This window comes from Choloepus didactylus, chromosome 5 (genome assembly GCF_015220235.1).
Source record: "Choloepus didactylus isolate mChoDid1 chromosome 5, mChoDid1.pri, whole genome shotgun sequence".
Taxonomy (NCBI): Eukaryota; Metazoa; Chordata; class Mammalia; order Pilosa; family Megalonychidae; genus Choloepus; species Choloepus didactylus.
Window position 1 is genome coordinate 28362233 of NC_051311.1, and position 26441 is coordinate 28388673.

At 41.3% G+C, this 26441-nt stretch overlaps 1 protein-coding gene and 1 long non-coding RNA gene across 2 annotated transcripts in view; one reads left to right on the plus strand and one right to left on the minus strand.

Moving 5' to 3' along the window:
- LOC119533856 overlaps positions 1–19678 on the minus strand; it is a 46063-nt gene extending 26385 nt beyond the window's left edge. The window contains exon 1 of the long non-coding RNA XR_005216910.1: positions 19309–19678. This is a non-coding gene — a long non-coding RNA (uncharacterized LOC119533856). The remainder of the gene's footprint in view (positions 1–19308) is intronic.
- A 158-nt stretch (positions 19679–19836) lies between these two features.
- The window catches only part of PTPRN2 (protein tyrosine phosphatase receptor type N2), a 1313563-nt gene continuing 1306958 nt past the window's right edge, over positions 19837–26441 (plus strand). The window contains exon 1 of the mRNA XM_037835719.1: positions 19837–20199. Coding sequence (XP_037691647.1) covers positions 20070–20199 — 130 coding nt within the window. The 5' untranslated portion in view covers positions 19837–20069. The remainder of the gene's footprint in view (positions 20200–26441) is intronic.

Below are 26441 nucleotides of genomic sequence, written 5' to 3' on the forward strand. Positions count from 1 at the left end.
AAGACATCTGTTCTAACCTGTCAGAGGGCTACTTTAAGGACAGATGTAAGGTGCTCATCTCTCTTTTGCCTAACTTGAAAGACACTCAGGGCAGAAAAGCTGTGGGTATTGCTCAAAAACATTGTAAGGTGAATGAAAAAGCTGTACCCAATTGTGGCAAAAGATATGGTTGAGAAATAGCCTAAAGCCTGAAGGAAAAGACAGGGGGAGATGGTCTTTGGAAAATCAGGGCTTCCATACTAGGAGTCCCAGAAGGAGAGGAGAGAGAAAAAGGGGCAGAAAGGGTATTTGAGGAAATATGACTAAAAATTTCCAAATTTGATGAAAGACATGAATCTACATATCTAAGTTGCTCAACAAATTCAAAGTAGGATAAACTCAAAGAGATCCATACCAACACATTAGAGTCACATTGTCAAAATCCAAAGACAAAGAGCTATTTTGAAAGAAGCAAGAGAGATGCACCTTGTCACCTACAAGGTATCTTCAATAAGATTAACATCTCATTTCTCATCAGAAACTATGGAGGCCAGAAGGCAATGGGATTTAACATGGGGGGGGGTAGGGAGGGAAAAAGAGAGAGAGAGAACAATGTGTCAAACAAGAATCCTATATCTGGTAATACTATCCTTTAAGAATGAAGGAGAAATCAAGACACTCATAGATAAACAAAAATAAAAAGGAACAAAGGAACTGATATAACTAAAAATATTTGAAAAGTATGAATAAAGTGAGAGGAGTCAGTTTATCTGATTTTGAGACTTGTTTATTATATGAGCTATAGTCATCATTACTTTGTGGTATTGACAGAGGAATAAACACATGGATCAATTAAACAGAATAGAGAACCCAGAAATAGATCTACACAAATATGCTCAACTGATTTTACAATGGTGCAAAAGAAACTCAATGGAAGAAAGATTGCCTTTTCCACAAATGATGCTGGAACAATTCATAGGCAGAAAGGTGAATCTCAAACTAAGTCTCACACCTTATTCAAATAGTAATCAAAATGGACCACAGATTTAAATGTAAAACGTAAAACAAAACTTTTAGGAAAAAAAAAAAAAAAACAGAAAAAAATTCAGTATTTAGTATTATGCAAAGAGTTCTTAAACTTGACATCAAAAGCAATACCCATAAAAGGAAAAATTGATAATCATAATACATTAAAATTAAAAACTTTTCCTTGGTGAAAGACCGTAGTAGGAGGATGATAAGACAAGCTGTAGCTTGGGAGAAAATATTTGAAAATCACATATCTGACAAAGGATTATTGTATAGAATGCATAAAAAAAAAAATCAAAACTAAACAGTAAAGATACAAACAAATTCAATTAGAGAATGGGCAAAAGACATGAAGAAGAGATATTTTACTGAAAAGGATACAGGTGGCAAATAAGTATAAGAAAAAATGCTCAACATCATTAGCCATTAGGGAAATGCAAATTAAAATCATGATGAGATATCACTACACACCTCTTGGAATGTCTAAAAAAATAACAACACCATTTGTATCTTTGAATCTAAAATGTGTCTTCTGTTGAAAGCATATAATTGGATTGTGTTTTTTTAATCCAGTCTTTGCCTTTGATTGGAATATTTAATCCATTTACATTTAATGTTATTATTAACACAGTTGTATTTATATCTGCCATTTTACTTTTTGTTTTTTTATATATCTTATGTCTTTTTTATTTCTCTTTTCTTCCTTTCCTGCTTTCTTTCACATTAAGTGAATATTTTGTAATGTAGGATTTTCATTTCTTTCATGAATTTTTTCACTATTTGTCTGCAATTCTTTTTTAAGGATTGCAGTAGAGTTTAGCATATACATCTTAGCTTATCAGAATTAGCTTTAGATTTATACTAGCTTAATTTCAGTGATATATAACAATGTTATTATATAACTCTATTCCCTTTCTCCCTTTGTGGAGAATTTTTTAAAACTCCTTTTTGTGGTATTATTTTTATACATATTATAATTGATTAATGTTATAAACCCAACACTATGTTATAATTATTACTTTACCATCTGTTGGGTACTGAATCATGTCGCCCACAAAAGGCATGTTCAGGTCTATATAATATATAATTAAATATAATATATATGTTATATATTATATGCACATGTATGTGTCAGTTGTGAGAAGAAAGGTGCATATGGATTTATGTTTTTAAGTTCATTTATAAATAAGCAATTATACTTTTTTTATAATTATATAATTACATTTACTGGTGTGCATTGAATTTTGCATGGATTTCAAGTATTGTCTAGGGTCACTTGCTTTCAGCCTGAAGAATTTCATTGGGTATTTCTTATAAGGTGAATCTGCTAGCAACAAATTTTCTCAGTTTATGTTTATCTGGGGAAGTTTTTATGTCACTTTCATTTTTGAAAGGTAACTTTGCTGGTTATAGAATGCTTGGGTTGCAGCTTATTTCTTTGAACACTTTGAATATGTCATCCATCTGCCTCTGGCCATCACAGTTTCTACTGAGAAGTCAGCCTTAGTCTAATTGGGGTTCCCTTGCATGTGATAAATTGCTTTTCTTTTATGGCTTTCAAGATTTCTCCTTGACTTTGACTTTCAGCATTTTTACATGATGTGTCTATTTGTGGTTCTCTTTGTGTTTCTCTTACTTGGAGTTAATTGAGTTTCCAGAATGGTATTGTTTTTCAATAAATTTGAGGTGTTTTCTGCCATTATTTCTTTGAATTTTTTTCTTCCGCTTTCTCTCTCTCCTCTTCTACTGTTATTCCCATTACATGTATATTGGCACACTTGATCATGTCCCACATTTTCCTCAGGCTCTGTTCATTTTTTCTCTCTCTTTTTTTTTTTTTTTTGGTTCACATAATCTTTATCAATCTATCTTCAAGTTTGCAAATTCTTTCTTCTGTCAGCTCTAATCTACCATTGAGCCCCTCTAGTGAATTTTTTATTTCCTTTATCTTTAGAACTCCAGAATTTCCACTTGGTTTTTTTTTTTATAAATTCTATCTCTTTATTGGTAGTCTATATTTGATGCAACATTGTCATTATACCTTCCATTACTTCTTTAAAACATGCTTTCCTTTAGTTATGTAAACATGTTTATGATGGTTATTTTGAAGTCTTTGTTTTTTGTTGTCGTTGTTTTTGTTGTTAAATTCAACATCTGGTCACTCTTAAAACCAATTTTATTGCTACCTTTCTTTCCATTGTATGAGTCATACTTTTCTGCTTCTTTACATGTTTGTGGTTTGAAGCCATATATACCCCAAAACATGTTCTTAAAACTAATCCATTCCTGTGGGTGCAAACCCATTGTAGGTAGGCTACTTCAGTTAAGGTGGAATTCAATCTCTGTCCTTTAGAATTTTACACATTCTTCATTTGGCTGATTACATCCTTGTTCTATTTTTAAATCATGTTTTTATTTATTCCCTATATTTTCTATATACTGCTAGAGGCCTGATTAGACTCATCTTCAATGTTTACACCCAAGACTATTGAATAGGAGTGCTGTGTACTTCTATTATATCTTGGTGATCTCATATCTTTATTAGCTCCACTTTTAGTTACCAGCAATTGATGACTGTTACCTCAAAACATGTTTTTCAGTAAAGGTTACAAAGTGGTGATTTTTTTTAAATCTATCATTCTTTTTACATTGATAACCTGGACTTTATTTATTTATTTATTTATTTATTTATTTACTTACTTACTTACTTACTTACTTACTTAATAAAGAAGATCTTTCCCTCCTCAATCACATGGTTACCATGAAATATTCATGCAGTAAAGTCAGGATAAATACTTTGGATTCCCTCACTTTACCAATATTCAGAAAAATGAATTGGTGTCCTAGCAACCTCTAAAGGTTATTAGTCATTTTATCTCTCATTATGAACAAATAGCTTTGTATATATCTGATGAATTTAACACATCAAAGTAATTATTCTCTTTTTAAATTTTAAACTTTTATTTTGAAATACTTTCAAAGTTTACAGGACAGTTACAAAAATAATATAACCCTACACAGAGAACTCCAACATCACCTGAAAGACGCAGACCCACCATTTTAACATTTTCCGTATCATTTTATCTATCCATCAATCATTTTATCATCCATCTATCTACCTATCTATCTGTCTATCTGTCTGTCTCTCCACTTACTAATCCATTTTCTGGACACTTGCATGTAGACCTTGCATCATGGTCCTTGAACACTTACATTTCCATGTACATTTCCTAAGCACAAGGATATTCACTTAAATATTCACCTTAAGTGCAGTGTTTTAGTTTGCTAAAGCCGACAAAGTGCAATATACCAGAAATTTATACCAATCGAAAGTGGAGGATTCTTTGCCCAATGTCCTCAGATGACTAATTCTTGAGACACCAGGGTTTCAAAGAGAGAAAGAGTTTTTTTGCTAAGCATGAAGCAGGAAATCAGATGGCCTATCAGCCTAAACATCTGTCTCCCTGAATTGCAGTAACTCTGATGTTTTTATAATACTAAAAAATGGGCATGTTTTAGGTTAATGAGTACAATCCCTTGAGATGATGAAGTTAGAGATGATTGATTACATGCTTAGCCACAGAATGTATATTGGAAAATGGAAGCCTTAATATGATAGTGGGTGTGATTTTTAGTATTATAATGAGGTATTGGTCACTTTTAGGCTAAAGTTTAAGTTATTATGCATGTCAGGTGGGCCAATTTTGGTTAGATCCAGCTCCATCTAGCAAGATAGTTTTGGAATTGGAGTGGGTTAATTATGGGCTGACTCAAGGCCTTTCATTAATAAACATTAGGGGCTGTCTTTAGTGATTATAAACCTGTAAAGTTGATAAACAGCATAAGGGGGTACAATTGGGGGTCAGTCACAAGGTTTTCATAATTACAAGATAAAGTCTACATAGTTATACAACATTATCAAAGATCAAGACAGCTGTATTACAGTTCAGTAATTTTAGGTATTTCCTTCTGGCTATTCTAATATGCTAGAAAGTATAAAAAGAAATATCTCTATAATGATTCAGTAATCATAATCATTTGTTAAATCCTAACTTCTTGGTTGCAAAATGGGTTGGCTTTTACAATGGGGATTATTAACTTACAAGCTTGCAGTTCTTAGGCTGTGAAAATGTCCAAATCAAGGCATCCACAGGATGATACCTGGCTTCTGAAGACAGCGTCGGCACATGGCATCTCTGCTGGGCTTTCCCTTCTCTTCCGGTTTTGTTGCTTCCCGCTTCGTGCCTCAGTGGCTTCCTCTCTGAGCTTCTGTGTGCTTCTCTCTTTTAGCTTCTGTCTCTCTTAGCTTCTATGTGTCCTTCTCTCTAAACTTCTCTGGGCTTTTTTCTGTTGCTTCTCTCTGTCTTTTATCCTCTTATGAAGGACTCCAGTAAGAGGATTAAGACCCACCTGGGGCAGCCTCAACTGAAATAACCTAATCAAGAGGTCCCACACACAACAGGTCTGCACCCACAGGAATGGATTAGCTGATCTTTTCTGAACATGATCTTTCTGGGGTACATACAGCTTCAAACCATCACATGCAGTTACCAAGTTCAAGAAATTTAACATTGGTATAAAGTTCCATATCCCAATAATGTTCTTTTGAGCCTTCTCTCATTCCTTGTTAGATCCTGTCTGGTATCATGTGTTGCCTTTAATTGTCACTGTGTCTTTAGTTGCTCTTTCTTTTCTTTTCTTTTTTTTTAAATTGTGGAAAAATATATACAACATAGACTTTCCCATTTCAACCACTCCCAAGTAAACCATTAGGTGGGATTAATCTCATTCACAATGTTGCGATGCATTATTTTTTTTTTATGATAAAATGTTTCCATTATTGGCCAATAGGAGCTCTTCAAGTTTGTTCCTGTGGCCTGTTAACATGACCCCGGTCCACCTTTGGAACTTTCCATGCCAGGAGCATCTCTTGGTTCTGAATGTCTATGAAACACACTTTGAAATTCTGGCATTAGCTTTGAAATCAAATCTGGGTTCAAGTCCTAGTTTAGCTGTTATTGGCTGTAAGGTTTGGCCAGTTAATGTAAGCTCTCTGATACTCACTTTCCTTAACTGTAAAATTGGGAAATTAATACTCGTCTCACATTGGCAAAGTATCCATGTGAAGTGCCTAACATACAGGAGGTATTAACAAGTATTTTCCCTTTTCCTTATTTTCAGAGGATATTCCTTGTCATCGTTCCTAGCAGTTTAGCATTCTGCTGAGTACATAGTGGGTACCAAATGAACACTCCTGCACTGATGATTATTTACAGATGTCCATGGTCACTAAAGTGGCTTACAAGGAGGTTTTTTTTTTTTTTTTTTTCATTTTTATTGAGATTGTTTAGATACCATACAATTATCCAAAGATCCAAAGTGTACAATCACTTGCCCCTGGGTACCCTCATACAGCTGTGCATCCATCACACTTAATTTTTGTTCAATTTTTAGAAACTTTTCATTACTCCAGACAAGAAATAAAGTGAAAGATGAAAAAAGAAAAAAAGAAAAGGAAACTCTAATCCTCCCCTATCCCTAACCAACCCCCCTCAATTGTTGACTCGTAGAATTGGTATAGTACATTTGTTACTGTTTATGAAAAAATGTTGAAATACTACTAACTGTAGTATATAGTTTGTAATAGGTATATAGTTCTTCCCTATATGCCCCTCTATTATTAAATTCTAATTGTATTGTCATACATTTGTTCTGGTTCATGGAAGTGATTTCTAGTATTTGTACAGTTGGTCATGGACATTGCCCACCATAGGATTCAGTTTTATACATTTCCATCTTTTGACCTCCAACTTTCCTTCTGGTGACATATATGACTCTGAGCTTTCCCTTTCCACCTCATTCACACACCATTCGGCACTGTTAGTTATTCTCACATCTTGCTACCAACACCCCTGTTCATTTCCAAACATTTAAGTTCATCCTAGTTGAATATTCTGCTCATACTAAGCAACCACTCCCCATTCTTAAACCTTGTCCTATATCTTGGCACCTTATATTTCATGTCTATGAGTTTACATATTATAATTAATTCCTATCAGTGAGACCCTGCCATAATTGTCCTTATGTGTCTGGCTTATTTCACTCAGTATATTGCCCTTGAGATTTTGTCATCAACCCATTTTTTTTTTTTTAATATGGTTTTGTTCAGTCACCATACATTCCATCCCAAGTAAATAATCGATGGTTCTCTGCATGGTCATACATTTATGTGTTCACTATCTTCACCACTATCTATATAAGGGCATCTACATTTCTTCCACAAGGCAGGAGGGAGAGTCAAAGAAGGTAGAGAGGCAAAAGAAAGAGGAAAAAAAAATGACAGCTAGGAAGTAGCAAAAGGAAAAATAACCTTAAATCAAAGTAGAATAAAGAATCAGACACCACCACCAATGTCAAGTGTCTAACATGCCTCCCCTATCGCCCCCTCTTATCTGCATTCACCTTGGTATATCACCTTTGTTACATTAAAGGAAGCATAATACAATGATTCTATTAGTTACAGTCTCTAGTTTATGCTGATTGCATCCCTCCCCCAGTGCCTCCCCATTTTCAACACCTTGCAAGGTTGACATTTGCTTGTTCTTCCTTGTAAAACAACATATTTGTACATTTTATCACAATTGTTGAATACTCTATAGTTCACCAAGTTACATAGTCCCAGTCTTTACCTTTCCTCCTTTCTTGTGGTGTCTCACATGCTCCCCACCTTCCTCTCTCATCCATATTCATAGTTATCTTTGTTCAGTGTACTTACATTGTTGTGCTACCATCTCCCAAAATTGTGTTCCAAACCATGCACTCCTGTCTTCTATCACCCTGTAGTGCTCCCTTTAATATTTCCTGTAGGGCAGGTGTCTTGTTCACAAAGTCTCTCATTGTCTGTTTGTCAGAAAATATTTTGAGCTCTCCCTCATATTTGAAGAACAGCTTTGCTGGATACAGGATTCTTGGTTGGCGGTTTTTCTCTTTCAGTATCTTAAATATATCACACCACTTCCTTCTTGCCTCCATGGTTTCTGCTGAGAGATCCGCACATAGTCTTATTAAGCTTCCTTTGTATGTAATGGTTCGCTTTTCTCTTGCTGCTTTCAGGACTCTCTCTTTGTCTTTGACATTTGATAATCTGATTATTAAGTGTCTTGGCGTAGGCCTATTCACATCTCTTCTGTTTGGAGTACGCTGCGCTTCTTAGATCTGTAATTTTATGTCTTTCATAAGAGATGGGAAATTTTCATTAATTATTTCCTCTATTATTGCTTCTGCACCCTTTCCCTTCTCTTCTCCTTCTGGGACACCAATGATATGTACATTATTGTACTTTGTTTCATCTTTGAGTTCCCGGAGACGTTGCTCATATTTTTTCATTCTTTTCCCATCTGCTCCTTTGTGTGTTGGCTTTCAGGTGTTTTGTTCTCCAGTTCCTGAGTGTTTTCTTCTGCCTCTTGAGATCTGCTGTTCTATGTTTCCATTGTGTTTTTCATCTCTTGTTTTGTGCCTTTCATTTCCATATATTCTACTGGTTGTTTTTTTGAACTTTTGATTTCTGCCGTATACATGCCCAGTACTTCCTTTACAGCCTTTATCTCTTTTGCAATATCTTCTTTAAACTTTTTGATTTGATTTAGCATTAGTTGTTTAAATTCCTGTATCTCAGTTGAAGTGTACATTTGTTCCTTTGGGCCATAACTTTGTTTTTCTTAGTGTAGGCTGTAATTTTCTGTTGTCTAGGCATAGTTTCCTTGGTTATCCAAATCAGGTTTTCCCAGACCAGAACAGGCTCAGGTCCCAGAGGGAAGAAATATTCAGTATCTGGTTTCCCTGCAGGTGTGTCTTAGAAAATTGCTCCAGCCTTTGATGCCTCAGGTCACTGTGCTTTTCTGCCCAGCAGGTGATGCCTGTTAGCCTATAATTCTTGACTGGTGTGAGGAGGTATGGCTATGTTCCCCCAGGCTCTGGGGTCTGGTTCTGAATGGAAAAGGCCCCACCCCTTTCCTCCTAGAGAAGACAGAGCCCCCAGGTGGAGGTCATTAGCATTTCAATGGTCTCACTCTCTGCTTGTGCTGTCGCCACCCTTCCCCGAGTCACAGCCCTGGAAACTGAAAATGACTGGGGCTTTCTCCACTGAGCCAAAAAAGAAACAATCCCCTTCAGACCCAGTCCAAGGCGACCCTCCAGCTCTCCAAGGTCAGTCGTCACCCAAAGCCTCTGTTTTTTTGGGGATGTGTACCTGTAGTGAGCAGTTCACACTCGCTACTTAAAACCCCAGTTGGAGCTCAGCTGAGCTATATTCACTTGCTGGGAGAGAGCTTCTCTCTGGCACCACGAGGCTTTGCAGCTCGGGCTATGGGGGAGGGGGTCTCACGACTTGGTTCCGCAGGCTTTACTTACAGATTTTATGCTGTGTTCTCGGGCATTCCTCCCAATTCAGGTTGGTGTATGATGAGTGGATGGTCTCGTTTGTCCCCCTGCAGTTATTCTGGATTATTTACTAGTTGTTTCTGGTTTTTTGTAGTTGTTCCAGGGGGACTACTTAGCTTCCACTCCTCTCTATGCCGCCATCTTGCCCCCTCCTACAAAGAGGTTTTAATAAAGCTTTAAAGTAGGAAGTGAGGATACATGATGTGCTGGTTTGGAAATATATCCCCCAAAAGCCATGTTCTTTAATGCCATCTTGTGAGGGCAGACATTAATCTTTTGACTGAGTGTTTCCATGGAGATGTGGCTCAATCAACTGTGGGCAAAACATTTCATTAAATTATTTCCATGGAGATATGGACCCTCCCCATTTAGGGTGGGTCTTAATTTAATCACTGGAGTCCTACAAAAGAGCACACAAACAGAAGGAGCTAAGAGTAGCTGGGAGAAACTTTTGGAGAGACACTTGGGAACTGACACTCAGAGATGCTTGGAGACGTTTGGAGATGCTAGCCTAGAGATTGCTCTAGAGAAGCTAAGAGAGACATGCTCGGAGACCTTTTGGAGAACACCATTTTGAAACACAATCTGAAAGCAAAGGAAAAGCAGATGCCAGCCACGTGCTTTCCCAGCTGACAGAGGTGTTCCAGATGCCATTGGCCATTCTTCAGTGAAGGTATCCTCTTGTTGATGCCTTAGTATGGACACTTTTATGGCCTCAGAACTATAAATTTGTAACCAAATAAACTCCCTTTATAAAAGCCAAACCATTTCTGGTATTTTGCATAATAACAGCATTAGCAAACCAGAAGACATGGCATTCAAATTGGAATTTACTCTTCACACCAATCAAGTTGCCTGATTCTCAGATGTAACCCATTGGAAATTAGAATCCGTATCAGATGCAAAGCTGTGCTAGTTTGACTTTGCCAATGAGCCTCATTTGAATTCAAATTTAGAACTTTATTCACCCATCCTCTGTGGTCTTAGCTCCCTTGCATTTGGTCAGAGAGATACTCTCCTCTCCAAAGGGGGGCCACAGTTTAATTAATTAAGGCTTGATAGGTCCTTTATAATCCTCAAGCTGAAAGACAAATTGTAAACGAGGAGGCTTTGACATTATAAATGAGCACAATGAATCCCTGCTTTGTGGAAACTCTAGTTCAGAAATTCAAACGGCAACACTCAGTTAATCTAATTGAAAGTGGCCTGAGGAGGCTTGAGCTGGCACATTTAGGACACATTCAGATTGCAAATGGTTGGCTCCCAACCTATATCATGTTGATATCATGTTGAAGATGGCAGCTAGTTAGTCCCCCTGGAACAATTAATAAACAACCAGAAAGAACTAGTAAATAATCTGGAATAACTGCAGGGGGACTGTCCACTCATCAGACACCACCCTGAATTGGGAGGAATGCCTGAGATTACAGCATAAAATCTGTAAGTAAAAACTGCAGATCCAAGTCAAGAGCCCCCTCCCCCCCACTGACAGCCCAAACTGCAAAGCCTTGCTGTGATAGAGAGCAGCACTCTCTGAGCAAGCAAATAGAGCTCAGCCTAGCTCCAACTGAGGTTTTAATTAACAAACATGGACTGATCAATACAACCTATGAATCCCCAACAAGCAGACTGAGGCTTTTGGTGATGACTGAACTTGGAAAGCTGGAGGACCTCTCTGGAAGGGAGTGGGAGCCCAGAGGACCAGGCGCTGTCTCTGGCCGATGGAAGAAACTGAGGGTGGCCACAGAGTGGCCCTGAAGGGGGGCTTTCTGTCCCTTTTTTGACTCAGTGGAGAAAGCCTCAGCCATTTTCAGTTCCCAGCACTCTGACCCAGACAAGGGTGGAGACAGCAGAGTCAGAGAGCCTATTCAAATGCAAATGATCTCTCCCCAGGGGTTGTATCTTCCCTAAGAGGAAGGAGGTGGTGCCAAGCTTTACTACCTGCCTTCCATTCAGGACCAGACCCCAGAGTCTGGGGGAAAACAGCCACTGGCCACACCTCCTGACACCACTCTGGAGTTACAGGCTGACAGGTGCCACTGCTGGACAGAAAAGTACAGTGACTTGAGGCCTCACAGGGTGTATCAGTCTTCTAAGACACACCCTCAGGGAAACCGGATACTATTTCCTCCTTCCAAGACCTGAGCCCCTTTTGATCTGGGAAAACCTGATTGGGGTAACCAAGGAAACCAGATGCCTAGACAACAGAAAACTACAACCTACACTAAGAAAAATGAAATTATGGTCCAGTCAAAGGAACAAGCTTACACTTCAGCTGAGATGCAGGAATTGAAACAATTAATGCTAAATCAATTCAAAAAGCTTAGGGAAGATATGGCAAAAGAGATGAAGCGTATAATGAAAACACTGGGCATACATAAGGTAGAAATTCAAAGTTTGAAAAAACAACTGTCAGAATCTATGGAAATGAAAGGCACAACACAAGAGATGAAAGACACAATGGAAACATACAACAGCAGATCTCAAGAGGCAGAAGAAAACACTCAGGAACTGGAGAACAAGATGCCTGAAAGACTTCACACAAAAGAACAGATAAAAGAATGGAAAAATATGAGAAACACCTCTGGGAATGAATGACAACATGAAATATGAAACACAGGAATGTACGTGTCATGGGTGTCCCAGAAGGAGAAAAGAAGGGAAAAGGGGCAGAAGCAATAATAGAGGAAATAATCAATGAAAATTTCCTATCTCTTATGAAAGACATAAAATTACAGATCCAAGAAACACAGCATACTCCAAACAGAGTAGATCTGAATAGGCTTATGCCAAGACATTTGATAATCAGATTATCAAATGTCAAAGATAAAGAGAGAATCCTGAAAGCAGCAAGAGAAAAGCAATCCATCACATACAAAGGAAGCTTGAAAAGACTGTGTGGATTCTCAATAGAAACCATGGAGGCAAGAAGGAAGTGGTGTGATATATTTAAGTACTGAAAGAGAAAAACCACCAACCAAGAGTCCTATATCTGGCAAAACTCTCCTTCAAATATGAGGGAGAGCTTAAAATATTCTCTGACAAACAGACAATGACAGAGTTTGTGAACAAGATACCTGCTCTACAGGAAACACTAAAAGGAGCACTGCAGACAGAAAGGAAAAGACAGGAGTGAGAGGTTTGGAAAACAATTTTGGGAGATAGTAGCACAGCAATGTAAGTACACTGAACAAAGATGACTGTGAGTATGGTTGGTTAGGACCATGAGGGACACCAGAAGGAAAAAGGAAAGATAAAGACTGGGGTTGTATAACTCAATGAAACCTAGGGTGCTCAACGATTGTGATGAAAGGTAAAAATATGTTTTTACATGAATGTCAACATTGCAAGTTGTTAAAAATAGAGTGTGATTGGGGGGAAAATACAATCAATGCAAACTAGAGACTGAAATTAACAGAAACACTGTATTATGCTTCCTTTAATGTAACAAAGTCAATATACCAAAGCTAAATGCATGGGTGATGGGGGAGGGGGCATCAGGGAAGGGTATGGGAGTTGGCATTGGTGATGTTGTCTGACTCTTTATTCTACTTTAGTTTAATTCTATCTTTCCTTTTGTTGCTTCCCAGTTGTCATGTTTTGTTTTTTCTCTCTTTGTTTTTTCTTTTTCTTTTGTCTCTCTACCTTCTTTGACTCTTCCTCCTTCTTTGTGGAAGGAATGGAGATGTCCTTATATAAATAGTGGCGATGGTGCTGAATACATAAATATGTGACTATACAGGGAACCATCAATTGTTTACTTAGGATGGAATGTATGATGTGTGAACAAAACTATCTTAAAAAAATGGGTTGATGAAGAAACCTTTAGGGCACTATAATGAGTGAAATAAGACAGAAAAGGACAAATATTGCAGGGTCTCACTGATATGAACTAATTATAATATGTAAACTCATAGACATGAAATATAAGTTACCAGTATATAGAATGAGGCTAAAGGATGGGGAGTGGTTGCTTATTATGAGCAGAATGTTCAACTAGGGTGAACTTAAATGTTTGGAAATGGACAGAGGTGATGGTAGCACATTGTGAGAATAACTAACAGTGCTGAATGGTGTGTGAATGTGGTGCAAAGGGTAAGCTTAGAGTCACAGATGTCACCAGAAGGAAAGTTGGAGGTTAAAAGATGGGTATGTATAAAACAGTGAATCTTGTGGTGGACAATGTCCATGATTAACTGTACATATATTAGAAATCTCTCTCATGAACTAGAAAAATATATGACACTATAACTAGAAGTTCATGATGGGGGCATATAGGAAAAAATATACCTATTGCAAACTATACACTACTGTTTGTAGTATTTTAACATTCTTTCATCAATAGTAACAAATGTACTATACCAATACTATGAATCAATAATGGAGGGGGGATGGTTAGGGGTATGGGAGGATTTGAGTTTCCTTTTTCCATATTTATTTCTTTTCTGGAGTGATGAAAATGTTCTAAAAATTGAAAAAAAAATAATTGTGGTGATGGATGTACAGCTGTATGATGGTACCGTGGGCAATTGATTGTACACTTGGATCTTTGGATAATTGTATGGTATGTGAACAATCTCAATAAAAAAATGCCTTAAAAAAGTGGCCAATATGGCAGTTTTGACTATTTTAATCAATAATTGAAATTTCAACATAGTTGACCAGAACTGCTATGTCATTAGTGAAGACCAAAACATTTGTCTAAAATGAATAATTTTGACTATGCAGGTTAGCATAGGCTCAAACACATAGCTTGCAAAGCCTACCTCTTTTTTAGTCTTAAAATTTCACCTCAACTCTCTCTCTTTTTAGTAATGCTATTCCTGATCAAGTGGAAGCCCATGTGTATTTCTAAGTAAGGACACTAAAATTGGAAAATCAAAAGCATTAACCTTCAACCTGAAGAGGGAAAAACCAACATAGGAAACAATTAATACTGTTTGATAAGACATGAGCCTTTTGGAATTCATGGTAATGAGCAAATAGGATTGAAATTTAAATAATATTCATTAAGCCTCAACTATATTCCAGGGTTTTCATACTCATTATCTCATTTAATCCTTCTACAGCTGTGTGATTTTTTTTTTTTTTTTTTTAACACAGAGACTCCAAGTCTCAGTTGCCCCACTTTAAATATTTTCTGATCCTTATGAAATGTCATTAAGTATAATCTGGACCACTAGTTTATATAGTCAAAACCATCAGATTGGCCAAATACAGTTTGATATTTGTTATCATTTGACAAGTTCAAGGTTAAAGAGCTGATGCACTACAGAAGTGGGATTTGGCCACAAGTCCTGTATGTTTTCCACTGGGATATAATGACTGTAATCCAAAAGTTCAAACATCAAATTAACTCCTTAGGCAGACAAGAGTCCCTTGAAAGAAGACATGGCTCCTGATAGTATTGTGTTTGAGGAGGGGCTACTTTGACCTTGAAAATCTTTTTGGAAGAGTTATTCCTTGGCCTGTGATTACAAATGTTAAGGATATGTTCTTATTACATTAAAGATATAAGCACTGTAAACTGTAAGATTGCATCATATACAGATCCTGGCATGCCATGACTATGTCATGAATATCAGAAAGAGTGCAATAATGGATTAAATAATTTTATAAGTACTAAGGTATGAAGCATAAATACATGTAGGAGACACTCCCATCTAAAAGGTTCAGAGAATAAGGACATCTTTGAATGCTGTACATAGCACACAGTCTAGGGAAGCTAAAGAAATCATTCTGGTTCAAAGAAGGGTGCCTATCATCTTTGGATTGTGTATCAGCCACCTGAAAGGGCTCAAACATTTGAACTTCATGTTGCACTGGAAAACTCAGCAAGGCAGGGATGGTCTCTCTCTATAGGTTTCATTGCACCCAACTTTGTAGGTTGGTAAAATCAACTCAGAAAACTATTAATTCATTAGTTCTTTTCAATGTTAGAATAACTTATTTTCAAACCTACTTATGCAGGCTGGAAGCTATGATATTGATGAAATATTAAGCTCTATGTGTAATAAGTGTGTGAGCACTCTCCTTTCCAGAGAATTTTAGTACAGGCCTCCCCCCGGAAAAACTGTGAAGTAGATGGAGACTGCCTTTGGTATGCCTCAATGGCCACAAGTCCCAATTTTCTGAATGGTTCTCACATTGCTTCTCCTCTCCTCCCATAACTCTGGGTCTTCGTGGATCTGTTCTCAGCTCTTGTCTCTCCATCAAGAAAGGCAGACATTTTCATGACCTCAGCTTTTTGAGGTTGTCAAAAGGCTGAAGCAGCTTCAAGTATCTTCACAGGAAGCAGAGGCAATGTGAAGCAGAGGAGTCTTCCTTCAGAGCCACTTTCATATATGCAGGAAAACATTTTCCCAGCATTCCCCACTGTACTTCCCCTTGTATCTCATTGGATAGAACTGAGCCACCTGTTCACCCTTAGATGGGTAGGCCTATCTTCCCTGATACTGAGACATCTTCACTCCATGCAGACACACATGGAGATATGTGTGTTGGTATCATGTCAGGGTCACAAATACATGTACATACATGACACACATATCTACACATACACATACAGACATATATATCCCCACGTCTCACTGCCAGGCACTGATGACACTGATCTGATGGTTGCCATCTGGCCAGTACTCCAGAAGGAGCAGGGCACAATTTTCTTTCAGATCAGAAATCTGGGCTACCTCAGATTGAGTTCTTCTGGAACTGGGCTTTGTTATGTCTAAGGAATTTTTTTTTTTTCCTTTTACAGTTCCCTTTTTTTTTTTTTTGCCTTTACGTTATCATTTTATCAGAACTAAGATTTTGTTAACATTTGCACGAAGCCCAAGATTGATCTGTTCTAGTCAGAATCAGTGTTAAACATACTCAGTGTCTGGCACCAAAAAGGAAGAATCCATTCAATGCTCTCTACGCCCCTTTCTGCTACCGTCTCTTGCAGGTTTTGTGACTTTTGCTTTTTGTCACCTATATGCTCCTTTTAATTCTTCCCTTGCCTCTGATTTTTCACTTCCAATTTTCCTGGAGCATTTTCTCACTACCTTTACTTTGACACTGTCAGAGTCTTCCTCTTAATATCTGAAGTTGTGTTCAGGGTACTTAGAATAAAACAAGTCCCTGTTCAGAAAACTGCTATTCAACAGCAAGTCAAATAATGAGAATACAAATAATCCCTTCCCACCAGAGACTTGTTTAACAATAAACAAGACTTATAATCAGAACTGGGAGATACTGAAGTACCAAAAAATAATCCTCCAGGATGTAGGTTCATGATGGTGTCTTAAATTTCTTCTAGGCCCTTTACAGTATCCTCCGTAAACGTCAATGAATGTTACAGATAGTGAGTCCCCAAAATGGCCTCCCAAATACCAAAGGCACAATTAGGCTAAGGAAGAATGTAGTGTAAACATGTTTTATTGAGACATCATTCTTTGAGACTTGGCAGTCTCTGCAATGTAAATTTAGCAACTCTCTTTCAGGCAGAATATCTGATTACTTAGACCCCTGGTCTATACCAGGGAAACAGAGTTAAGGTAATTAGATACAGACCCTTCTGCCTCACAAAGTAATTTCATTTAAAAGAGTTACATGTCCTGCCCTTACACTTCTGAATCATGTCACAAATAAGCTTTCCTTTCTACTAGCTGGTCTTGATCTTAATATTTTTTTCTTTTCCTGTTGTTTCTGTCACCAAATTTATTGCCAGATGGCTTTTGGGACCTCTGAGAATACAGTCATTCATCTGAGCACGTCTTGTTTCCCACTGCAGCCCCCTTCAATAGTGCTTTCCTGTTTTCTCAGGCTGCCTGCCTGATTTCTTCCAGCCCAGGCCCCTCTGATTTCTTTGTGGTTTATTTCTCTACATCATGCAATCTCCATTTTGGTGTCAGCCCTACTCATACACATCGTGGTTTGCCTGTTACTCTAATTGAGCTTGTAGCCTTTCTTAAATGGTATTTGCGAATGAATCATCTCATTGATAATTTCCACTTTGAGGAGTCTCATTTGTCACTGAGGTGAGAGTAGTGCTGCCTTAACACAGAGTCCAGGCTACTAAAAATAACGAGGTGAGTAAAGGAGGAAACCTGAAGTCTGTGAAAAAAAATTCTCAAACCATCATGTTTCTTAACCAGTTTGCCATGATTTTGTAGGTTACAAACTCCCCTAAAGGAGAAAAATTTGCTGTGGTAGGTAATGAGGATGACTGCTGTGCTGCTGCATTCTGGGGGAGGGGCAGTGGCCCCTCAGATTTGGAAGGGCTCTTTTTCTAGGGAGATAGCCCCTTGGGCTTTTGAGGCACAAAAGATAAGACACCCTGCCCCCCACCCATGTATGGTTTGAAGGAGAGAGTGAAACAGAGAGAAAGAGGACCTGCTTTCTTGGAAAAAGGGATAAGAGGGGCATTTGAGAAGGGTGGGGGAGGAACGAGGGGACACATCAATGAGTGGGTAATGGAGCAGAGGAGAAAGTGAAAAATTCCTAATGCTAGTGATGCAGGGAACTAACTTGAGGACAGTAATGCCTGATATTCATTTTAAACTGTAGCTGTGCTGGGCTGAGATGTAATTCCCTCTTTGTCACCCCCAACCTTCAATAAAAGTCTCCTCTAAAGGCCATCCTTGTGCCAGTGTTGTTAAGAGAAAGAAGGAAATGGGGCTGAGGGAAGGGTGGACTGAGGAAGGATAGGCGGGAAGGAAAAAAAAATTACCAGAGGGATAAGGTACAGGAACAGAACATGGAATGAGAGCTGACCTTGAGAACGTAGAGCATGGACACACATGCCACAGTAGGTGAGAGAGGGCTTGAGCACTTTGTCGTATGATAAAGTGAAGGGTGATCATCCCAGGAGGCCAGAAGACTGGGGCTGTCCAGGCAGCGACATGTATATTGAAAGCAACAGCCCTGGGGTATGATTTGGGGGAAGTGTACTATGAAAACACACAGACACAAGCACACTCTCTTTCTGTCTAAAATTCTACCATCATTAAATTACTCCTGGCTGCCTTTGCCTTAGGTCTTTTTATAAGTTAGAGAAACAATCTCCTGAGGAGGAAATTACACAAAGTCCCTAAGAACCCAGCGCTAACTGCCCCTTGGATTGCCCTTCCCTGGTTAGGGGATCCCAGTAACCTGTGAGCCAGGACACCTGGGAATGGATGGTACCCTGAGAAGGGGCAGGGGGTAGGGAAGATGGGAGGATTCAAGGATCCAAGGTAGACTGCCCACATCACCGTTTTGCCTAGGACTGCAAAATCCTCGGACCTCCTTTGAAAGGAACTCCCGATTATTCAAAAATGGTTTCCACCCGGCATCCATAACTTTTTTGGTTCCCACAGGCTCCTCTGTAACTGGCGGACTCGCCTTTGTCTGGCTCCTGGGCTTTCTGATTTCTGGTTAGAAAATGGGCCCTGGACCCTCTCCGCTCCCACACACTCCCGTGCATATCATCACCCCTCTGGATGCAGAAACTGTATCTTCTGATTCTTTGGTGATTCTCCCATAAAAGTCCGATCCTCAGTCCTCCAGCTTTTTTTGTGTGTGTGAGCTCCAGCGTCCCTTTCCACAGGGAAAGAGCCCCCAAAGCTGCCTTACGCTTCGGTTGACCTTCTGACTCTAGTGTCCACCTGTGCTGTCACTAGCCACAGGTTGACTATTTAAATGTAATAAAATTAGAAAAGTTGGGTCCTCAGGCGCACTAGCTACATGCCAAGCTGCTCAACCACCACATGCGGCCAGTGGAGACCGGATTGGATAGCACGGCTGTCGCCATCAGACCTAGGGGGCCAGAGCACAGAAAATTCTGAACGGCTTTGGACTCTTTAACACGTGTATTTTAAATTCCAACCATTTACTCACGGGACTGTCGTCGGCGCTGGACCCGCTGGCGCAGGAACAGTGTGGCCACTTGGTCCAGTGCCTCAGGGCACATGCTAATTAGGCCGCTCGCGGGAAAGCCACACAAAACAGAAAACTCCGCCAAGGCTTCCCGCCGTGCCCCTAACGCTGGTCAGCCATCTTGTCTCGAGGGGACCAAGGGGTGGTGAGAAGGTGTCAACGGCCCCGGGCACCCCCCTGCGCGCTCTCGGGCGTGCCAGCATCTCCATCTCCGATTTTTTGAAGGGTGGGGAGAGACTCTGGCCCCTGGGGCGTGTCCAAGGTCTGGGAACTGGCGATGCCACACCCACCCGGCCCCCTTCCCAGGGCATCCCGTGGCCGGGCAGGCGGGGTGGGCGGGCGCGCGCGGGGCGGAGCGGAGGGGCGCGGCGCCCGCAGGTGGGGCGGAGGGCGCGGGCCGCGGGGCTCCTCCCGGCGCGGCGTCGAGGGGCGGGGCGGTGGGCGGGAGGCGTGGCCAGGGCGGGCGGCGGCGGCGGCGCTGTCCGGGGTGTTGAAGCGCCGGGGCTCGGGCGCCGCTGCAGGAGCGCGGAGAGAGGCGCCGGGCCGGAAGGCGCCGGCGGCCGCGCGCCCCTCCGTCCTTCCTTCCTCTCCCCGCCGCCTCCCCGGGGCCGCCGCCCGCGCTTCTCGGCTGCCTCCCGGGCGCAGCCATGGACTGAGCGCCGCCCGCCGGAGCCCGAGCCGAGCCGAGTCGGAGCGCGCCCGCCTGGGATGGGCCCGCGGTGATGGGGTCGCCCCTGCGCGCCGTGGCCCGGCCGCCGCCGCTGCTGCTCCTGCTGCTGCTGCTGTCGCCGGCCGCGCTCGCCGTCCCCGTGCCGGTCGCCGCCCGCGGCCGTCAGCTCCCGGGGCGCTTCGGTGAGTGGGGGCGCGGGGCGGCGGGGAAGGTGCGAGCCGGCGTTACAGGTGCGGCAGGGCCGAGGGCGCGCTGGCAGCTGCTCCGCTGGCTCCGAGCCCGCCTGCCTCTGACAGCCACGTCGTCCGCTCCCCTCTCCTCACCCACGATCCCAAGCGTTTCTCGCTCCACTGCCTCAGTTTCCTCCTGGGGCGCCGAGGCTTTCTCCCTCTAGAGATCGCCGGGCAAATCCGGCGCCGTTGGGCCCTCCCTGCCTGCATCTCTCCCCTTGGCCGCGGCCAGCTCCCGATCCCCTCTGGCCGCATCTTTCCTCCTTCCGAGGCCCTGCTCTCAGAGCCCAGCTCCACTTGCTCTGATCGCTTCTGTCTTCACAGACAAGCCACGGAACTCAGTCCCTTCTCCCGGCCTCGTCGGTGTGCTGGAGGCGTGGGAATATGGATGTCTGCCGTACCCCCTTTTGGAATCGTGCATGTGTGCATTTCCCAGCGTGTGTTTGTGTCGCGTGTGCTTCTGAGCGGGTGCTGAGGAGTGCCAGGCATTGGGAAGGGGAGAGGGCGTGGAGAGAAAGTGCCGGGACACATCTCGGGAGTGAGCAAGGGGAGACAGCTGCGCGTTTGGTCCTTACATCTTCATCTCCTTGTCTCCACAACCTCAATCTTGGACCTCCATCCTCTCATTAGATGAGTCGTCTCTGACCATCATTAAAAACAAACTGACGTTTTCGTTCCCTGGCTGAAGTAGAAGAGGAAAGGGTGAAAGGTTTCTTGACAGGGAGTGAGTGCAAAATTAGCTTCTTTCCTGAGATCACCATTTTATTTTTCTAAACCAGGAAATATTCTGTCCCCCAGGCACCTCCCTCCATGCTAATCTTATTTGTTAAGAAGGTATACCATAAAACCAATGTTTCCTTAGGCAGCTTTAAGGCCAGAATGACTAAACCGAATAGATTAGAATAATAGGTATTCAAAGAGAGAGTGCAAATATTGGTCCAGGGGGTGGTTTGAAGCTGGAGTCAGCCTCTCAGTGATACAGAGTCTCTGTCTGAAACACGGTCTCAGGCTCACTCTCTTCGGGGGGCCTCCTTTCCTCTTTTTCTGGAAGTGGCAGTAAACGGTCTCCATGTGCCCTTCTTGTCTCCAATGGCATTTCATCCATCTGAGTCCCAAACAAATAAAAACTGCAGGGAGGCGGGTGGCTGTCAGTTTCCCTTGACTCATGGGCCATTTTTCTCTGGAATTCTCCCCTGAATTTCTCTCTTGCTCCTTCTTCTTTCACACACCCCACTCCGGTTGGCAGTGTGGTACACAACACAGTGAAAGTTGGGATCGGAGAAGAGCTCCTTTCCTGCTGGCCTGGAGCCCTGGCATGGCATGGTGTGTCCTGGCCCTCACATCCCAGGATGCTGTTGCTGGAGTTACTGGGCACTGTCCTGGGTCAGTGCACATCCTTGGCCTCCTGGCTGTTCCACACTGGGTGCACAAATCATCCTTCTCAAGGGATCCTATTCTGAAAGAAGTCTGTCTTGCTCACAGACTTTCTGGGACTTTGCCCCAAATCAGCAAAGAAGACTGACCAGTGAGTGCACCAGTTGTCTTCTGCTGGGGTTTGATTCCTTCCCTCATCTGGCTTGAATTGCCGTACCTCCCCATGTGAGAGCTGTCTGCTCAGCTGGCCAGATGCCACCCTCCACACACACACACAAGGCTGGCACGGGTCAGGGAGAACCAGAATCATACTGATATCAGCCCACTGAGTGTTTCCAGGGGACCTGGCTTCTTAGGGCAGGAGGTGAAGGTTGGCACTCCATGACTGTCTTTTCCATTTTAATTTCTAGCTGATAACATTTTGCTAAACTTAAAGCAAAAGGCAAAAGTGATAGGTGGCTGAGGGAGGAAGTAAAGGAAAACCCAAACTTGGGCAGTACACAAAGAGAAGGAAATCGCTAAATTGTCCTGGGCAATGCTGCCTAGAGCAGCAAATTCATTATTTGCCATAAAAGCAAAGTGGAATCATATGATCAAAAAGGGTATGCCATCTTCTCACTCCATTTAACTTTGATAATGGTGTTACTGCTACTGGGATACCATCTTTCAGCAGGGAGCCTTACTGACACAATATTTCTTTGAGACAATTTAAGGGCCCAGCCATCATTAGAATTGTTTCAAGGACTCCAGGTGATAAATATAACCTGCTACCTTCCCGGTATAATTGGAGACTGCCCCAGCAGCATCTCCAGAAAGCAAGATGTAAGTATGGTCTTCCCATTTTTGGACCCAACCTGTGGTTGTATGTATCCTCATCTGCCTATGTAAGCCAATAATTAATGGACATCCCGTCTACCCAACATTCTGTTCCTGAACCATCCTCACTCAGAGCATTGCTCTCATATTCTTAGAGCTCACATATATAATCTCCAGTGAAAGGGGTGGTATGCTGCCATTGTTTTCTCTTTCTCTGCTCTCTGGATCTTCTTGTTTGATAATGGTCACACCAACTACATTGTTCCAAATAGTGAAAAACAATTGAAGATGCAAAGATTGACTTTAGATCTGATCCCAGCCATGTTATTTGTAGTCTAATTTTTTTTACACTATTAGCACTCAACCTCATGTTGAGGCCCACAGAACACAGACAGTTCAAGGAAATCCAAAATATTTTTGTTAGTCTCTTGCATCAAAGAGCCTTGTAGATTAGAAAAGAGAGTGAGATATTACCCAGACTGAAACACCAGTCCTTTCTGTATAAGACATCTAGCATTGAGCTTGGGAGCTCCTCACATTTAGACAGTGAAGCAGCTCTTGATGAAACCCAGGGTGGATAAAACTACCATGTGTAAATTTATTCTCATTTCTTTGCGCTACACTCCATGATACTAACTTCTTTGCAAAATAGTTATTTACATTTCAGCCTCATGGCTGCCTCAGTACCTTGGCTGTGATGTCCCACCTTATTCCTCTACTCTCCCCAAAGGACACTCTTTTTCTCCTTTATTCACTTTAACTTCCTGTCATTGCACCACCCCTTTTGCCTGTGTCTTTCTGGTACTAAAGTCTCTCTTTTGGAACAGAGTGTCCCATTATCAGTGACACCATTATCAGAGCTGAACGGAGTAGAAATATGGCACATTCCTTTTAATGATATGATTCAACTTTGCTTATAGCCAGAATAACCTTGCTGTTTTAGGCAGCATTGCCCAGGGCAGTTTAGCAATTTTCTTCTCTTTACGTACTTGCCAATTGGGTTTTACTTTGCTCCCTCCTTAGGCCATGTCCCCCTTCTGCCTTTCTCTTTAATTTCAAGACATCCTTTTGTCCAGGCTCTCAGTACTCTTTCCTTAAGTCTAACTTGACTTTAAGTCCTTTGTCTTTAAGCCATTCTTCAGTTACATGGAGGCCAGCTTGCAAAAGCTGCTTAGGCAGCCCCCACATTTAAGGGGCAGCCTTATAGAGAGCCCGCCACCGTCTGCTACAGAACTACAAATTTCATTTGTTGAAAAGTCAAACTTTCATTAAATTTTGCTTGGAGAATCCAAATTCATACTTAGCCGATGCACCTGGCTTTGAAGACAGGAGATAGTTTATTTTCTTCCTTTGTTTTTAATTCCCAATTTGCCCACACATATTTTTCATTCACCAGCAAACCCACAGAGAACTGAGAAATAGCAGCGAGGAGCTGGAGTCGGGCTTGCTTTGTGAACTAGGTGGCGTGATTGTTTATTTTTAAATCAAAGAATCCTTCCTGCCACAAAAGCACAAATCCTTTGCTTCTATGGGCCTTCCACCCTTTGATCTTGTTTGGTTGTATGGTAATGAGAAATCTGCCCCCTTCCTCCAAAGCTAAAGCTCTGTTTGCCTGTCTCTCTATGCCTGTGAAGCTCTGTCTGCCTGTCTGTCTCCTTCCCTGCTTGCCTTTGTCTCCTGCAGCCTCAGGTGCTGGTTCCTGTGCAAAGGGCCAGCCTCACCTTGGGTTGGGTTGCATGGAAAACCCTGGACTGCGAGGAGAAGGAGGTGCTGAGACAGTGGGCTCACCCCTGAAACCAGATGCAATGGGTGCATTGTGAAGTGGCAGAAGGTTCCGGCTGTTTCCTGTATCCAGAGATGGCAGTTAAATGTGTCAGACTTGGAGTAGTGCAGGGACAAAAAGAGATTTTCAAATGGCTTCCTCTCTGTGCTAAACTTATCTGTGGATTTCAGCACCTTATAACTCTTCTTTTAAAAGCTGATCTGCTTTTGCACCTGGTTACCAAGATCATCATTGGGTCGTGCCCACAGTAGAGGTGTAGGAGTGTGCTTACTTTGCAGGTGGAATTTTATGCAGGAGTCTGCTTTCTCCTTTCCTCTGTTTTGTTGGGCCCAATCGCCGTGAACCCACCAGGAATTTCTATAGTGAAATGTGTTGATTTGTTGGGTTCTTCAGCTTTCTGTAAAGAATAGGACTATGGCAGCATGGTAAATCAGATCGCGGGTATGTTGTGATATGTAATCCCAGGCTCATCATCCTAGAGGCCTGTGTTTTGATGAACTCTGCAGAAGTAATTGATTCTTTTATGTGAACAATAATTTCTGCATTCTGGGCTTATTCTATTTTTAATTTTACATCTTATCTAATTTGTGAATGTAGCTTTTCACTTGCTTTTTTCTGGACTTGCAGAAGTTAGGAAAATGGGGTGGGAAAGAGGAGATGAGTAGGAGGAGAGACTAGGGTGAGCTGAGCTGTCATAAATTGTCTTATTAAGAAAGGGTTCCATTACCACCTCCTCTTGGAACATTACCTTAGAATTTCAAAATTCCTTATGCAAAGGGGGTTTGTAACTAAATGTAGCCCAAACTAAAAATAACCCTGGCTTTGGGTTGTAGATAGTTAAGATATGCCTGGTTAGGTGCAAATAGTGCTAGTTTAAGGATTCTTTATGTGTGGAGAGGTGGAAAAAGAGCTTAAAAATTGAACAGAAATGATTTTCATCCAGATGTATCTTGGTAGGTGCAAGCCAAATGAGCTCAGCTAACTAAGAACCTGTCTTATCTTTTCTGACAAGATGTTCCATTTCCCAGAGAAAGCAAACAGCTGAATCCATGGCAGATAACCCTCTGTTCCACATAAAAGCACCTGGCAGCTGTTTTCACATTAGTCTAAATTGATCTTCATAAATATAGACCCAGCTGGACTTATTTTTTTCTAATCTTGGTTGATAGAAGGCCAGAAAACCTGAGAAGCAAAAAAGCAGTCAATCTACTTTCCAGCTGCCTGGAAACTATACAGAAACAGAGTTTGTTGAAGGATGAAGGAAAATTTTTGCTTTAATTCGTGCTATCTCTGACAACTCCACCACAACCACTATTTAAGTAACTAGGGCAGGAAGTAAAGACAGGTGAGGTTCTCCTGAAAACCCTTTTGCATATACATAACTTTTTTGTTTATCAGTCCACCTTCTACAGCTGATATGTGGGTGACTCTTAACTTAGTCTTAGAAACTGAACTTTGAACTTCAGAGGTTGATGTCTCAAACATCAGGGCCACATTTATGAGTTTATGAGGTAAAGAAATAAGGAAGATGTTTAGTGTTTTAAGATGATTACCTGAGTGTTAACTTTCATGTGTGGAAGTGGGTAAGAGGATGTTGTACTTATTTTGTTTTTAGTCTGTGCCCTCCAATAGATTTAATTGCTGTTCAGAAAACACAGGGGTACACTATACACTCTCTTTAGCACTTGCTACTAGTAATCGTGCTTGTGAAGGCAGCTTCAAAGGCTTGTGGGGGAGTGGGTGGGGATGAACTAATATATACAAAATAGATTGCAGAGGTTTCTAAGATTTTTTTTTAAAATGATCTTACAGTAAAATTGACTTTTTTCTTTTGCTATACTGTTCTGTGGGCTTTAGGACATGCATAGATTCAGGAAACCACCACCACTATCAGGATATTGAACAGTTCCTTCTTCCCCTATCTCATGTAACCCCTGGCAACTACTGATTGTGGAGCTTTCTGTATGTGTTACATTAACTCCCCAGAATAACCCTGATAGGTAAGCATTCCTGTATTTCACAGATGGAAAAACTGAGGTTTGGAGAGTTTAAAATATATACCACAGGACACGCAGGGAGTAGACGACGGAGCTTGGATTGGATTCCAGGTTTCTGGGCTTTCAGAACCTCTCCTTTTTCACCAAGCGGATGGATATCAAGATATGGCGACATGTAGATCTTCTGGGATGTAGGACCTAGTATAAGGATTCTACCTGCTTTT